The sequence below is a fragment of the Haliotis cracherodii genome, unplaced genomic scaffold (genome assembly GCF_022045235.1).
Source record: "Haliotis cracherodii isolate W230 unplaced genomic scaffold, xgHalCrac1.p SCAF_23, whole genome shotgun sequence".
Classification (NCBI taxonomy): domain Eukaryota; kingdom Metazoa; phylum Mollusca; class Gastropoda; order Lepetellida; family Haliotidae; genus Haliotis; species Haliotis cracherodii.
The window spans coordinates 4,019,902-4,037,883 of record NW_027266279.1 but is presented as its reverse complement, the minus strand read 5'-3'; the positions used below and the strand labels follow the sequence as shown (position 1 = coordinate 4,037,883).

The 17,982-nt window shown below is 43.8% G+C and overlaps 1 protein-coding gene across 1 annotated transcript in view; it reads left to right on the top strand.

The window, feature by feature from the left end:
• LOC139471647 (polyamine-transporting ATPase 13A3-like) overlaps window positions 1–17,982 on the top strand; it is a 43,172-nt gene that overhangs the window by 20,886 nt on the left and 4,304 nt on the right. The window contains exons 17-27 of the mRNA XM_071254057.1: window positions 2,635–2,721; window positions 3,100–3,256; window positions 3,571–3,691; window positions 3,913–4,037; window positions 6,931–7,091; window positions 7,651–7,752; window positions 8,495–8,574; window positions 9,126–9,278; window positions 10,108–10,204; window positions 11,484–11,556; window positions 12,010–12,160. Coding sequence (XP_071110158.1) covers window positions 2,635–2,721; window positions 3,100–3,256; window positions 3,571–3,691; window positions 3,913–4,037; window positions 6,931–7,091; window positions 7,651–7,752; window positions 8,495–8,574; window positions 9,126–9,278; window positions 10,108–10,204; window positions 11,484–11,556; window positions 12,010–12,160 — 1,307 coding nt within the window. The remainder of the gene's footprint in view (window positions 1–2,634; window positions 2,722–3,099; window positions 3,257–3,570; window positions 3,692–3,912; window positions 4,038–6,930; window positions 7,092–7,650; window positions 7,753–8,494; window positions 8,575–9,125; window positions 9,279–10,107; window positions 10,205–11,483; window positions 11,557–12,009; window positions 12,161–17,982) is intronic.

The following is a 17,982-nucleotide window of genomic DNA, read 5'->3' as shown; positions in this document are numbered from 1 at the left end:
TGTGTCGGTGAGGTTTAACAGGATTTCAGTTATACTATGTGTGTGTGTGTGTGTGTGTGTGTGTGTGTGTGTGTGTGTGTGTGTGTGTGTGTGTGTGTGTGTGTGTGTGTGTGTGTGTGTGTGTGTGTGTGTGTGTGTGTGTGTGTGTGTGTGTGTGTGTGTGTGTGTGTGCTTACACTAACACTTAGACTCAATTATCCACACACTCATACAGCTTCTCATTCACTCATCAACACACACTCATACGCACGCACGCACACTTACACTTTCATGCTCACTCACGCTCACTTACTCATCCACACTCACTCTTCCGTCTGTTCCCTCGCTCTTCCATTCACACAATCACTGAAAACTCTCACTCATCCACACACTTATCCATGCAATCACTCTCATCCACACACACACCCTCATCAACACACCAACACACTCGCGCGCTAAAACACACACACACTCACACATACTCACATGCCCATCCTCACACGCTCGTCCACACACACACTCATCCACGTACACATCCTCATCAACACACACTCGCTCATCCACTCACTCACTTATCCACAAACTCACTCATCCACACACACTCACTCATACACACAGATTCATCCACACTCACTTATCCACACAGACTCACTCATCCACACACTCACTCATCCATCCACACACTAACTCATCAACACACACACTCACTCATACAAACTCATCCACACACACTCACTCATACACATAGATTCATCCACACTCACTCATCCACACACTCACTTATCCACAAACTCACTCATCAACACACTCACTCATCCATCCACACACTCACTCATCAACACACTCACTCATCCATCCACAAACTCACTCATCCACACACTCATCCATACACTCACTTATCCACAAACTCACTCATCCACACACTCACTTATCCACAAACTCACTCATCAACACACTCACTCATCCATCCACACACTCACTCATCAACACACTCACTCATCCATCCACAAACTCACTCATCCACACACTCATCCATACACTCACTCATCCATCCACACACTCACTCATCAACACACACACTCACTCATCCACACACTCACTGATCCACACACATTCACTCATACACACAGATTCATCCACACTCACTCATCCACACACTCACTCATCCACACACTCACTCACCCATCCACACACTCACTCATCAACACACTCACTCATCAACACACTCACTCATCCATCCACAAACTCACTCATCCACACACTCATCCATACACTCACTCATCCATCCACACACTCACTCATCAACACACTCACTCATCCATCCACAAACTCACTCATCCACACACTCATCCATACACTCACTCATCCATCCACACACTCACTCATCCACACACTCACTTATCCACAAACTCACTCATCAACACACTCACTCATCCATCCACACACTCACTCATCAACACACTCACTCATCCATCCACAAACTCACTCATCCACACACTCATCCATACACTCACTCATCCATCCACACACTCACTCATCAACACACTCACTTATCCACAAACTCACTCATCCACACACATTCACTCATACACACAGATTCATCCACACTCACTCATCCACACACTCACTCATCAACACACTCACTCATCCACACACTCACTCATCCATCCATACACTCACTCATCAACACACACACTCACTCATACAAACTCATCCACACACACTCACTCATACACACAGATTCATCCACACTCACTTATCCACACACTCACTTATCCATCCACACACTCACTTACAACACACTCACTCATCAACACACTCACTCATCCATCCACACACTCACTCATCCACACACTCACTCATCAACACACTCACTCATCAACACACTCACTCATCAACACACTCACTCATCCATCCACACACTCACTCATCAACACACTCACTCATCCATCCACAAACTCACTCATCCACACACTCATCCATACTCACTCATCCATCCACACACTCACTCATCAACACACACACTCACTCATCCACACACTCACTTATCCACAAACTCACTGATCCACACACATTCACTCATACACACAGATTCATCCACACTCACTCATCCACACACTCACTTATCCACACACTCACTCATCCACACACTCACTCACTCATCCACACACTCACTCATCAACACACTCACTCATCAACACACTCACTCATCAACACACTCACTCATCCACACACTCACTCATCCATCCACACACTCACTTATCCACAAACTCACTGATCCACACACATTCACTCATACACACAGATTCATCCACACTCACTCATCCACACACTCACTCATCCACACACTCACTCATCCATCCACACACTCACTCATCAACACACACACTCACTCATACAAACTCATCCACACAAACTCACTCATACACACAGATTCATCCACACTCACTTATCCACACACTCACTTATCCATCCACACACTCACTCATCAACACACTCACTCATCAACACACACACTCACTCATACAAACTCATCCACACACTCACTCATACACACAGATTCATCCACACTCACTCATCAACACACACACTCATCCATCCACACACTCACTCATCAACACACTCACCCATCAACCAACTCACTCCGTGTTTCAGGTGTTGGAGGAGCCGGGTGAGGAGGAGACGAGGTTCGACATGATGGTGCCGACTATTGTACATCCTCGCGTAAGGGGAGGCAATCAGGTAAGTTCAGCGTTCAGTGTACATTCACCTGGGCATCTCTGACCCAGACCGACCTGGGAGCACATTCTTGAAGATTATAATCTTTATTGTCTTTAGTGATGTGTCCGTACCTCGGGCGTCTCAAAAAACTGAAATAATGTTTTCTAAACTATTGATATACTGATTGACAAAACGAAAGTAACGTAGAGCAAGAGAGAATAAGAAAGTTTACTGTTGTGTTCAAGTAAGATTCACACAAAAATTGGTATGGGGTGTGTCACGACATTGCCCATAAATATCCACTTATTTTTGGCTTACATATGGCAATTCGTGTCAAACACATATGCACGTTGTATCTGTTCCCTTATTTCTTCCCATCAGTATATATTGAAATTTCAGCCAATGGGAGAGGACATCGGTGTGGTGAGACAGTTCACCTTCTCCTCCAGCCTACAGAGAATGTCGGTCATCACACGCAACCTGGGTGCCAACAACTTTGACCTGTTTGTGAAAGGAGCACCCGAGATGATCACAAGTCTTTCCAAGGCTGAAACGGGTACAGGGCTGGAATAACTTAAATAATTAAAATTCTGAAAAATATACATGCAAGAGTTTATCATTTACTGACAAATTCTTGTTAAAAGTTGTCTTAAAGATTCATTAATTTTGATAATTCCTTTGTGTGCTTTTACTGACATAGAAATTGCGCATTTATACATTTAGGTAAGCTGAAAACTATTCCATTTCGAAAACATTAACAGGAAAAAATTTGATTCAATTTATTAGAACAACTAGCACGAAGACAGTTCCGTGAAGAGACTCATCTGACAATCTTTGCGCTAAGACAGCCTCGTCTATATTCTGCTTCAGTACCAGGGGACTTCCATGATGTACTGATGGCGTACACACAGCATGGCTACCGGGTCATCGCTCTGGCCTGGAAGGCCCTGCCACAGAAACTCAACTATGCCAAACTCCAGAGAATAACACGGTAATAACTTCAACTATAGTCACATGGCACTATCATATTACTACCCTGTAATGTAGTTGTTTGTGAACAACATCTGTACACTTGGGGATTGACCATTTGATAGTCTTGGGGGTAACTGGGATCTTTTTTCTAAATTGAGATATCGCAATTGCCCGCCCTCCTGGGCACACTTCTGGAGATCGCTGGCTCTTTAACCACGGAGGTTTGTCTCTTCCTTGTAGGGAGCAGGTGGAGACGGATCTCAACTTCCTTGGGCTGCTGGTGATGGAGAACTGCCTGAAACCAGAGACCACCCCTGTCATCCAGAAGCTCCGGGACGCGGCCATCCGAAACATTATGGTCACAGGTAGGTGCAGCCAGACCACAACTGTCACCAGGACGCTCCGTGAGGCGGCCATAAGAAACATCATGGTCACAGGTAGGTGCAGCCAGACCACCACTGTCATCCAGATGCTCCGGGGGGCGCCATTAGAAACAGCATTGTCACAGGTAGGTGCAGCCAGACCACACCTGTCATCCAGATCCTCCGGGAGGCGCCATTAGAAACATCATGGTCACAGGTAGGTGCAGCCAGACCACCACTGTCATCCAGATGCTCCGGGGGGCGCCATTAGAAACAGCATTGTCACAGGTAGGTGCAGCCAGACCACACCTGTCATCCAGATCCTCCGGGAGGCGCCATTAGAAACATCATTGTCACAGGTAGGTGCAGCCAGACCACACCTGTCATCCAGATCCTCCGGGAGGCGCCATTAGAAACATCATTGTCACAGGTAAGTGCAGCCAGCCACACCTGTCATCCAGATGCTCCGGGAGGCGCCATTAGAAACATCATTGTCACAGGTAGGTGCAGCCAGACCACCCCTGTCATCCAGATCCTCCGGGAGGCGCCATTAGAAACATCATGGTCACAGGTAGGTGCAGCCAGACCACAACTGTCACCAGGACGCTCCGTGAGGCGGCCATAAGAAACATCATGGTCACAGGTAGGTGCAGCCAGACCACCACTGTCATCCAGATGCTCCGGGGGGCGCCATTAGAAACATCATTGTCACAGGTAGGTGCAGCCAGACCACACCTGTCATCCAGATCCTCCGGGAGGCGCCATTAGAAACATCATGGTCACAGGTAGGTGCAGCCAGACCACACCTGTCATCCAGATGCTCCGGGAGGCGCCATTAGAAACATCATTGTCACAGGTAGGTGCAGCCAGACCACACCTGTCATCCAGATCCTCCGGGAGGCGCCATTAGAAACATCATGGTCACAGGTAGGTGCAGCCAGACCACCACTGTCATCCAGATGCTCCGGGGGGCGCCATTAGAAACAGCATTGTCACAGGTAGGTGCAGCCAGACCACACCTGTCATCCAGATCCTCCGGGAGGCGCCATTAGAAACATCATTGTCACAGGTAGGTGCAGCCAGACCACACCTGTCATCCAGATCCTCCGGGAGGCGCCATTAGAAACATCATTGTCACAGGTAAGTGCAGCCAGCCACACCTGTCATCCAGATGCTCCGGGAGGCGCCATTAGAAACATCATTGTCACAGGTAGGTGCAGCCAGACCACCCCTGTCATCCAGATCCTCCGGGAGGCGCCATTAGAAACATCATGGTCACAGGTAGGTGCAGCCAGACCACAACTGTCACCAGGACGCTCCGTGAGGCGGCCATAAGAAACATCATGGTCACAGGTAGGTGCAGCCAGACCACCACTGTCATCCAGATGCTCCGGGGGGCGCCATTAGAAACATCATTGTCACAGGTAGGTGCAGCCAGACCACACCTGTCATCCAGATCCTCCGGGAGGCGCCATTAGAAACATCATGGTCACAGGTAGGTGCAGCCAGACCACACCTGTCATCCAGATGCTCCGGGAGGCGCCATTAGAAACATCATTGTCACAGGTAGGTGCAGCCAGACCACACCTGTCATCCAGATCCTCCGGGAGGCGCCATTAGAAACATCATGGTCACAGGTAGGTGCAGCCAGACCACAACTGTCACCAGGACGCTCCGTGAGGCGGCCATAAGAAACATCATGGTCACAGGTAGGTGCAGCCAGACCACCACTGTCATCCAGATGCTCCGGGGGGCGCCATTAGAAACATCATTGTCACAGGTAGGTGCAGCCAGACCACACCTGTCATCCAGATCCTCCGGGAGGCGCCATTAGAAACATCATTGTCACAGGTAGGTGCAGCCAGACCACACCTGTCATCCGGATCCTCAGGGAGGCGCCATTAGAAACATCATGGTCACAGGTAGGTGCAGCCAGACCACCACTGTCATCCAGATGCTCCGGGGGGCGCCATTAGAAACAGCATTGTCACAGGTAGGTGCAGCCAGACCACACCTGTCATCCAGATCCTCCGGGAGGCGCCATTAGAAACATCATTGTCACAGGTAGGTGCAGCCAGACCACACCTGTCATCCAGATCCTCCGGGAGGCGCCATTAGAAACATCATGGTCACAGGTAGGTGCAGCCAGACCATACCTGTCATCCAGATCCTCCGGGAGGCGCCATTAGAAACATCATGGTCACAGGTAGGTGCAGCCAGACCACACCTGTCATCCAGATCCTCCGGGAGGCGCCATTAGAAACATCATGGTCACAGGTAGGTGCAGCCAGACCACCCCTGTCATCCAGACGCTCCGGGAGGCGGCCATCAGAAACATCATGGTCACAGGTAGGTGCAACCAGATGAACCCTGTCATCCAGACGCTCCGGGAGGCGGCCATCAGAAACATCATGGTCACAGGTAGGTGCAGCCAGATAAACCCTGTCATCCAGACGCTCCGGGAGGCAGCCATCAGAAACATCATGGTCACAGGTAGGTGCAGCCAGATAAACCCTGTCATCCAGATGCTCCAGGAGGCAGCCATCAGAAACATCATGGTCACAGGTAGGTGCAGCCAGATGAACCCTGTCATCTAGACGTTCCAGGAGGCCGCCACCATAAACATGTCTACAAGCCTTGTATTTCTACAGTACGTACCCACTTCCGTACAGGAGAAAGTCCGATCATTAGATGGGGCGAGGTGCATGATTATTTCACACATCTGGCGACGTGGGACAGATGCGAGGACGTTTTCCGACTTATAACACGCCTCTACTTTTAGACTTTGATAACAACGAAATATTTGTAATTCATTTATGTTTTAAAATCAGAATTGTATTGAAACCGTTTGCACATAGCATCTTTTTTAAAGAAAGTACATTGACGTTTTCTGCAGGTGACAACATGTTGACCGCCCTGAGTGTGGCCCGGGAGTGTTGTATGGTGGACCGCACAGACCGTATCGTCCTTGTCCAAGCCTACCCGCCACAGGACGACAACATTAGTCCAGAAATTGAGTTTGTTTTCGCTGATGAGACGGAAAAGAAATACAGCAAGGTCATTTTGTAAACAGTATTGTAATTGATTCAAAATCTGAATTATTTTCCATGTACATGTATTTTACGTCTACATCCATATCTCGTTAAGATTCCAGGTGCCATAGATAGCCCTGTGGGTAAAGTGTTCGCTGATCACGCTAAAGCACCCGTTCGGTTCCATTGCATGGGTATAAAGTGTGTCTAGGAGTAAACTGTCCTGAGTTGGCACAATAAAAACGGCATTCGTCTGGACCCGTAACATATCTCTCACACTCACACACACTTTGTAAGTGCAATAATCTTTAAGGGGACATTAAACCTTGTTTCACCTCCTTTCACTACAGCAGTATTAAGTGTTGAAGAAAGGAATGGTATGGAATCATGAACCTTTTGTGCATCAAAACCCTTTCTCTTACCTTTCTCAAGCACCTGGTTACTAAGGTCTGTGGTTTCCTGTGTAGTGAGCGAGTTGGGTTTCATGCCACTCCTTCACATTGTCTCCCTTCCGCCGTGATACAGCTGGAATATTGCTGACTACGGCGTTAAACAACATTCACTCATTCACTGTTCACTTATAGGATTCCATAGCCCTGCAGCTGGACAACGACAGGTTCCACTTCGCTTTGACGGGAAAGTCCTGGGCTGTCATCAGACAGCATTTCCCCGATCTCATGTCCAAGGTAGGACAAGTTTGTTTCTGTAGTCCATTCCTCAGTGGAGCCTGGTACAGGAGCCCCAGTGATCATACTGTCCGCATCCTCCCAAGCCGCCGGGGTATGATGACAGGCAATCCAGCTTGTCACCGAGCCTGATTCAATGTAGGAGCATTGTACAGAGGCTTGAAAGGTTCACGGAGGCTTGAAAGGCCTTAACAATCACCAAACTAACTTATTCGGGGTTTGACGTTTAAGACCCAATACTAATTTACAAAACCTGTCATGAATTATATCAACATCTGGGGATTGGTGGAAACCCCATACCTCAGATCCATATAATAAGATTCGCATGATTTTAATATAAAAAATATGAAGCTGTATACCTATAGGAAGTTTTTGAAACATAAAAGATTTACATTGTAATATTTTGATAACTTTCCAAGCTTTCCTTTCTATGTAACGATAAGATATTTGGATAAGCAAATTCTTTAATAGTAGGTTCTCACACTGTTATCAAGCAAGTGATTTGCAGAGTGTATGGTTGACAAGTATATATATACACAGGTAGGGGGCATAGTTATACAGAACAGTAGAGTAGAATGGGGTATAGTTATATGGGAGTGAAGAAGCCTGTTTTTAGCCTGTCCATTCTTTGCACATCACTTGCTTGAAGACAGTGAATAACGTGAATCTCTTATTGGTTAACCTCTGAAGAAACAAAACGTAATAAACTGTTCATAATGCGAAAAAACTATGGATTATTCAGATCGTTGTCAAGGGGACGGTCTTTGCACGTATGGGCCCAGAACAAAAGGCGCAGTTGGTGGAGAGCTTGCAGGCATTAGAGTGAGTTGTTTTTTTTCTTCCTTTCTTTCCGTCTTCTTTCTGTCTTTCTTGTTTAACGCTGTACTCAGCAATATTCCAGCTACATGACAGGGGCATGTAAGCTATGAAGGATTGACCAGGTAAAACAATGATTGATCATATCAGCAACAATCCACACCGTCGAGGATAACCATACTCACTCACTCACTCACTCACTCACTCACTCACTCACTCATAATTGGGCTTTTTCGGATGTATTTGATGTAACAGATGGACCTGATAAAGTTTGAAATTCTTTGTGACAAGAAAGTTTGAATTCTGAAATCATAATCTATTCATTTGGAGAAATAACTTAGGGGATTTATGCATTGCTTTGGTTCAATGGGGACAAATTAAAACAATTCTTAATTATTTTTTCCAGTTACTATATAAGTGTTGACATTCGCAAACGTTCGAAATATTCAAACTTACATTTCACTAGTTAAAATATTCAAATTTATAGGTGGATGTTATAAAGCTTACACATTAAAACATTTGAAGTCTTCTAAATATTTTAAATTATATTTTTCTAGTTACTTTGTGGGAATGTGCGGTGACGGGGCTAACGACTGTGGAGCATTGAAAACAGCCCATGCCGGCATCTCTCTGTCGGAGGCTGAGGCTTCCGTGGCCTCTCCTTTCACATCCAAGAAGCCCACCATTGAGTGTGTCCCAAATGTCATCAGGTGGGAAGCCTACATGCCACATGGTCTAATGCATCAATGATACGTGTGTCTGTGACGTTGGATCTATACTTCTTCATATATACAATGTACCTATCCATGTTTGAGCATATTGTTTTGAAGGATCTGTTCGGGCACTCCTCACATTTCTGCCACTTGAGTATTTGTTTTCATGTCAGTAAGGTGTTGCATCAGTTTAGACTTACAGCTTCCAGTGTTACCACAAAATCATGTTCCTTGGTTATTTTGTTTGTGTGGTGTATATTCAGAGATGATAATTTTTCCGCGGATCTGCGAATTTGTTAAAATCTGATGGCTTCCCCCATAAACACCACGCTCCATTGCAAAGATGTTTCAGCTGAAAAGGAGAATATCCATTCTCATCCTTTTACATTTATTCATGTCTTGATCAGGTATCAATGAAAATAATAATAAGTCCATTTATAAGGATTGGAAATATACAAAATAACGCTCAAGACACTACACATATATACAACCCTCTGGTGTAATTGTGAGTTGACTGATGGTAGACAGTTTTGAAAAAGTCAACATGCAAACGGAGAAGGTGAAGTCTTAAGAAGCAGTTCCAAAATACTGCTGCAGAGGAAGAAAAGGGTTTGTGTCCAAGCGATCTCTGGACTCTTGGTCCAGTCAGTTGATCCCTGAATGCTCAAATGTATTATTGATCCTTACTTGTTTAAATGCTCAACTTATGTATGCATGATCTGTAATGCATGATTTAAAGTGCATGCACTATTTCTGCTTGAATTCGCTTCATCCATTATCCCGGCACGACTGTAATGCCACACCACATATTGCTGCATGGTTTCAGGCAGGGCCGAGCCGCACTGGTGACGTCCTTCGGGATCTTCAAGTTCATGGCGTGTTACAGTCTGACACAGTTCATCTCTGTCCTGCTTCTATACTGGGTCAGCAAGTTGACAATGTACTTTTCGGACATTGCTCATCCATTTATATTAAGTTCATATATCCACCGAAGTGAAACTTGGTATGCACGTTCTATTCAATGAAACCACCTCCGTGGTGTTGTGGACGGCGGGTCAGCCCAGAGAGCGGAAGGTCGGTGGTTTGATTCCTCGTCTGAATCATTGCAACAGACGTTAAACGTGGTTCCTGTACACCCGGCATAACGGGTAAAATAAAGACTGGACTTCTCGGAGTCAGTATAAATTGTATGAGTGTTGCATTCTCACATGACGCAAACCACATTATTCGGTAAATTCATGAAAATATTTAAAACTTTTGTACAAGCCTGTGTCAGAGTATCCCTGCTTACAGCCTCACACCCTATAAGCAGTGGACTTGTCAACACGGATGCCTCCCTCTGAATGTATATATATACTAGGTGAGCTACAGTGGCGTGGCACGCTATCTTATTCAAGAGATGTGATTGTGGCTTGGTGACAGCATCAACCAATGTTTGTTTGTTTGCTTGCTATGTGAGAGTGGTCTGTAAATATTCGAGTCTGGACCAGACAGTCAAGTCGACAAGCATGGGTTGCTGAAGACCTATCATCATCCCAAACTCGCTCCCACGGGAGATATCGCTTGGGAGAGATCAAGCAATATCTATATTGTAGATATCGCTGCAATGAAATGTATAACGATGTTTTGGAGACCATTGTGACGTCATTGTTACCATGACGTCACAATCAAATGACATCACTAATGGCTCTGCTACTGAAGCTAAAAGCAGTACTTTCTACCTTAAAGACACTGCTTATTACTGTCTACAAACTGAAAAATGATGTTGGATGATAAATATAATCTCACCCCCGCGTCCTTTTATCTCAATTATATCAACACTCGTTGATAAATGTTGAAAAAACCCTCGGCAAGCCCCAGAGTTTTTCCACTTTTATCAACTTAGACACTCGGGTGAGATTCTCTATTTCTCATCCAGATCTTCACTGGTCCTGACGCCAATACGTTGACAGTAACAGTAGCCTAGTGGTTGAGATGTTGACTTGTCCTGCCGAAGACCAGGGTTTGATTCCCCTGCCGTTATTTTGCTGAAATAATTGTTCATAAAATAATACTAATTTTAAGTTTTGGGCGAAGTTCAGTTATTACCTAATACGTTAGTGTGAACACAATCATAAGAGGGAAAGTAATACACTTGATCAACGTTTTAAAACCTCACCCTCAAAGTATACTGTACCTTTAATCTGCTCTCTTGTCCACCAGATCGGAGCGAATCTCACAGACACCGATTTCCTCATAATAGACTTGTTCATCGTCACAACCCTTAGTATCACATGTAAGTAAACCATGGCAACACTGTCTCCGTCACGACCATCAATATCGCGCATGAGTAGCCATGGTAACACTTGCCACAACCCATAGTATCAAGCGTAGGTATCCATGTCAATTCTGTGTTCATTACAACAGTATCACATGGTTAACCTTGGTATCACTTGTCGGCACAACCATCAATACCCCATGTTGGTTACCATGGTAACACAACCATCAATGTCAACTGGGGGTAACCATGGTAACTCTGTCGTGGGCACAACCATCAATATGTGGGTAACCATGGTACTCGTATACGAAACAATGTCATAGTTCCCTCCGGACATAGTGCCGGACAGAATTGGTCCCCACATACTGTTTTATTCTTGTAGGAGACAAACTGATTGTTGATCAGGCGGTTTCAATGGTTGACATAGCCCCGGGTATACTGTCACTCCTTTAATTACGTGCTTTGTTTCAGTCGGTCGCACTGGTCCTTGTGAAGAACTGGTGAAGGAGCTCCCGCCATTCAGTCTGATAGCTGCTGCACCCATCATGTCCATAATGGCACAGATGGCGATACAACTCGCCATACAGGTGTACTGCTTCCTCCATGTTCTGAGACAACCCTGGTAGGTACCACCACCATCGTCGATTGTCCAGGGCAGTATATTCCATTCCATAAGGATACATACCCTGAACTTTTATTTTCCAGGCTCTGTCCAACTGTTGTCATTGGTGCCAAGTATGAATCGAATACTAATTACAAAAAGTTGAGAACCATCCGGTTCTTTAATATTACTGTTGTTAATCTATCATGGCATGATAAAACTATATCATATTAACTGTAATTACATGAAAGAATATGATGATCCTTATCTAATTTTGAGGAGTATATTGAACCAAAACTGAACTGCATGGCAGACAACATAATACATTCAGACAAACAAAATGTGTTGTTGATGACTTTAAACAAATGTGCTAGGACTGCGAATTCATCCACCCCCATTTAAACTTTAAACTTGACAGAGTGACACTTCTTGGAAATATTGCAGAATTAAACTCTTAAAGTGCACACAAGATTAATTATGTTTTCGGTGGCAAAGCATTGCAGAAAGCTTTATAACTGTTGGTCTCACCTTCAGTAGAAACACTGATCTGAAAAGAATCATGTTATACTCCTTTCTCACGTGGCGGCTATTAAAAGCAAGAATACCGCTCGATATACACGATTCACTTCCGGTTTCGCCGGAGCAAAAGAAACATAAGCTCGCTGAAAACAAAATAACCCTGCCATATTTTATATTAAGCATGTTCAGAATCCCACACCTCCAATACTAACCACTAAAATATTACGATAGTTCATTAGCAAATGGTTACCCTGTCTGGCGCTCGGCATTAAGGGGCTAAAACAAGGACTGGTCGGCTCGGAGTCAGTATACTGTGTCTGAGTGGGGTATTCATGTTAAACTGCGGTATGGTATCTCAGTGAGCTAGCACTATAAATCGGCATCAGTCCGGACTAGTACAAGCAGCCACACAAACACACAAACACACACACGTACATGCACGTCGCTATATAAGTGCAATAATCTTGGTCGCGACGTTAAACCCCATTTCACCTCACCTCTCCTCATTAGCAAATGTTTGTGGCTGTAACTTGTCAACGTATCTATAAGGAAAAGGCGACTTCTATAAATTATTTTTCAATAATTTATTAATTGGGGTCCCATTGAAGTTTTGGCGTGGATCGATGCTCATGATATCAATCACTGGATTGCCTGATCCAGACACAATTATTTACACAGACCGCCCTCATATAGCTGGAATATTGCTGAGTGATGAAATTTCATTCTGTTGAACAAATTGAATTAGACTGAAACTGATTTCTTTTGCCAGATGTAAAGGGAGGGTATTCAAGGTAGAGGGAGCAACCGTGAGGGGTATATTTAAGATTTGTAAGCCCGGGTAGTTCAATCTCTCCTGTGGTGTCGCCGTTACAGTGCGGTCTGTTTATGTCGTTATTATCTTTGCCACGTGTTCTATCGCCATTTTGTTATGGAGCTGTTATGGAGCTTTCTGAAGATATAAACAAGAAGCTTGATAATATCCTACTGCAGTTATCTACATGTCGAGAAGAAGATGACAGGTCTGTTGAAGACAAACTTGTTAATTTACAAGATAACGTGGCTCGAACAACGGCAGAAATTCAGAAACTCAAAACTGAAAAAGATTTCGTATGGAAACGGGAAGGGCACCGGCTTCAGTATAATTTCAATTCAGTCGACCCTTGAAAATCTGAAACAAATGAAATTTGCTATTTCTTACTCAAAATTGGACTATTTGTAAGATCTACTTTGTGCGGAGGTCTCGCGCATTGAGCGTAGAAATAAGCTGATTAAGCGATCCGACTCATCAGATGGAGGTTGGGAGACTGTTCGCCAATATGACTGTGATGATCTTGCTGATGATCGGCGTATTTCCAGAGCGGAATCCAGAGCTATCAAGAAAATAGACAAAAAGAAATCAAAATCGTCAAGATATGCCCCCATATAAGTTTTCCAGACTGACGGAGACTGTCACGCAGGCTACAGTCGGGGGCGGGGCTTATCCAGCGAGACCATCTCAAGGACGTCTTTTTCGCCCGAGACTTAGAAACGGCACGTGTTTTGCGTGCGGAGAACTCAGCCACTGGAGACGAAACTGTCACAAGTCGACCGGGAAGCAAGACCAGATTGTTAGAATAAACAAGGTAAAGTTAAACTTACAAACGATTATTATGAATATGAGCGTGGAAATGCTTAAATTTTAGTGAGGGGTCGTCTAGAACGCTGCATACAGTTTTGGCGTGACATTGGTTCTACTCATTTTGTGATTGATGTTATTGTAAGTGGATACAAGATACCGTTTTACTCTACTCCGACACCTATGGAATTAAAAAACAACATGTCGGCGTTGCAGCATTCTGATTTTGTTTGTGAAGCTTTTACCGATCTTGTGCGGAAACAAATAGTGGAGGAATGTGAGAGGCCTCGTGTTGTTAATCCATTGTCGGTGTCTATTCCCGTCTATTCTAAGAAAAGATTACTTCTTGATTTGTCTGTGGTGATCAAACATTTGTTTAAGCTTTCAGTCAAATATGAAGACTGGAAAATTGCTGTTATGTACATCAAAGCTGGTGATTGGTTAGTTAAATACGATATACATTCCGCGTACCATCATATTGAAATGCATACTCCTCATACAACTTTTCTCGGCTTTTCATGGGTTTGGCCATGGGGCAGAAAGTATTATAAGTATGTGGTTTTACCATTTGGTTCGCATCTGCGCCCTATGTCCTTTACAAAGGTAACCCGACAATTGGTAAAATGGTGGTTTTACCTCGGTTTCAAGAACGTAATGTTTCTTGACGATGGAATTATTGTTGAAAATTCTGTGTCAACTTGTGCTGTTGTATCAGATAGGGTTAAAGATGACCTCTGGATTTTTACCTAAAGTTGAAAAGTCTTTATGGACGCCTTCACAAAGTTTGGAATGGCTAGGATTTCACGTGAACACTTTACATTTTACTTGAGCAACACCGGAAAGGAAGTTGGAGAAGCTTCCATTTGCATCACATCTCTCTTAGTCCCTAACACTAGGTCTGTGTATCTTCGCGATGTATCTTCACTAGTTGGTCAAATTATTGCTATGAAACTAGTTATTGATTCAGTTAGTCACTTATGACGAGGTCACTCAGTACAGATTGTCTGACGGCCAACTTGTGGGATTACTGGATTGTTTTTGTCAGCTCAAAGTAAGGAACAGTTAGTTTTCTGGCGGGACAATATTCAACATTTCAAGTCCAGATCGTTGTGTTCAGACAGTTCCCCTACCAGGGTTGTTTATAGCGATGCAAGTGGTGCAGGTTACGGTGGCTACTGTGTTCAGTTTGGTGGAAGGTTTGCACATGGTCAGTGGTCCGAAAGCGAAATGAATCAAAGTTCAACATGGCGAGAGTTGAAGGCTGTATCTGTGGTACTGACAAGTTTTTCTTGGTTCTCACTCAGTCAAGTGGTTGACGGATAATACCAATGTATGTGTTGTTATCAACAAGGGTAGCATGAAGACACACTTACAAAATATTGCATTAAATATCTGGCAGTTGTGTTTGAGATCCTGTATACGTTTGGAAGTAGACTGGATTCCCCGAGAACAAAATTATCAAGCAGATCTTCTGAGCAAGCTGACTGATAGAGATGACTGGCCAGTTGCAGACTGTTTTTCATGTACTCGATGAAACATGGGGACCACATTCAATAGATCGTTTTGCTTCTTACTACAACAAGATCAATCGTTTCGATTCTAGGTACTGGAACCCTAATTCTGAGAATGTGGATACTTTTACATCAGATTGGAGTAATGAGGTGAACTGGATAGTACCACCAGTGTGTCTGGTCTCTAGTGTCTTGTATATGCGCAAATACAGAGCAAAGGGTACGTTGGTTGTACCTAAGTGGTACTCTGTGAGTTTCTTGCCTTTGCTATGCAAACAAGGTACATTTCTCAAACACGTAAGAGACTTTGTTTATTTGCCGTCTTGCAAAGAAGCTCATGTTCCCAATCGTATTGGAGGAGGTTTATTTGGGGAAACATATAAAGTTTTCAAAGTTAGCGTTGAAAATCGATTTCAGTGATTGAAATGCTTTCTTCTGTTTCGTTTCAGATATGTTAGACATTGTATATGATGTTATATTTACCCTCCAAGAAAGTTTAAAACCGAACGTACAAGGTTTCGAACATATTAAATGAGGCTAGATCTGCCTCTACACTGAGATCATACAAATTGGGATTCAAGAGATTTTCTGATTGGGCAGATTCCCATGGTTTGCCGAATTAGTTGCCAATTGCTCCTATGCACTGCGCAAACAATGGTGTACCCGGCCGTCTTTTTACGAGACACGGGCGCTGGAAGAGTGAGAATGCCAAAGATGGGTATATCAGAGACAGTGTTAAAGCCAGATTAAGTGTGACCAAATGATTGGGTTTGTCATATAGGTTGTTTTCCTGTAATCCCTTTCTTTGTTTTTCATGCAGTGGAAATGTTTCGGTGTGTGCCACGGGGGAAGCCACATTGTGTGTTTGTTGTTTATATCTGGCTTGACGAGGTTTGGGAAGAGAAATGAAATTTCTTGCAGTTGAACAGAGTGAATTAGACTGAAATTGTTTTTTCTTGAAGGTAAAGCCAGATATAAAGGGAGGTTAATTTACGGTAGAGGGCGCAACCCTGAGGGGCATACATAGGAATTGTAAAGCCCGGGTAGTTTAATCTCTCCTGTGGTGTCGCCGTTACAGTGCTGTCTGTTTATTTTATGTTTATGTCCTGTGCATTATGGTTATGAACATTTTCTGTTGTCAGGTGTTGGCAGTCTTGCTGCAAGGCAAATGTCGTCACAGTGACGAGTATGGTTCTGAACCACAAAGCATGGATGGTACCTGGTACATGCATGTATCTTACAATAAGATGTTACAGTGTCGGTCACTGGCGTGGTTCTGAGATCATATGGATCAAGGCTAGTGACACTACTGGTGTTTGTAAAATGAAATTTCAATGCAGAGTAAATACCTCGGCGTGTGCCACAGGGGAAGCCACATTGTGTTTGTTGTTTATATCTGGCTTAACGAGGTTTGGGAAGAGAACTTCGTTAATCAACAAACAAAACAAACACTGAACCCTTGTAAAACTTAAAAACTTGCAATGGGGATTGGCTGGAATTTTTATTAGGACAGGTGGACTTTTTCAGCGACAGGCAAAGACAAACCATTTCTTTCCCCATTTCCCAAGCGTCAGGTTTATTATTTTATATTCGAACTGTTATACAACTGGTTTTTGCATCCAGATATGTATTTATATATATATATATATATATATATATATATATATATATGCAAATATATTATTTTCTAATATTTTCACATGTTTTGGTCTGTTTTTTAAACCCTAGGAACCCCCGCCACACACACACACACACACCTTGAAAATGTGATTGTAAGCTGCTAAGTGATGATGAATCATATCATCTTATTCAAATGTTTGACACAATAATTCATATGTAAAAGTAATTGAGTTAAAAGTATAAAGTTGTAAATTTATTGTAAAATATGTATTTTTTCCTACATGTATGGTGTAAATGTTATGGATCGTTTACAGTCCTCTGATTAAAATGCCACCCTGGATTTTATGTCACGTGTTTCTCGGAAGGGATTTCCACTGTGCAGCATTTCCTGGTTATAATGCCATCCTGGTTATAATGCCATCCTGGTTATAATGCCATCCTGGGTATAACGCCATCCCGGGTATAATGCCATCCTGGTTATAATGCCGTCCTGGTTATAACGCCATCCTGGTTATAATGCCATCCTGGATATAAGGCCATCCTGGGTATAATGCCATCCTGGTTATAATGCCATCCTG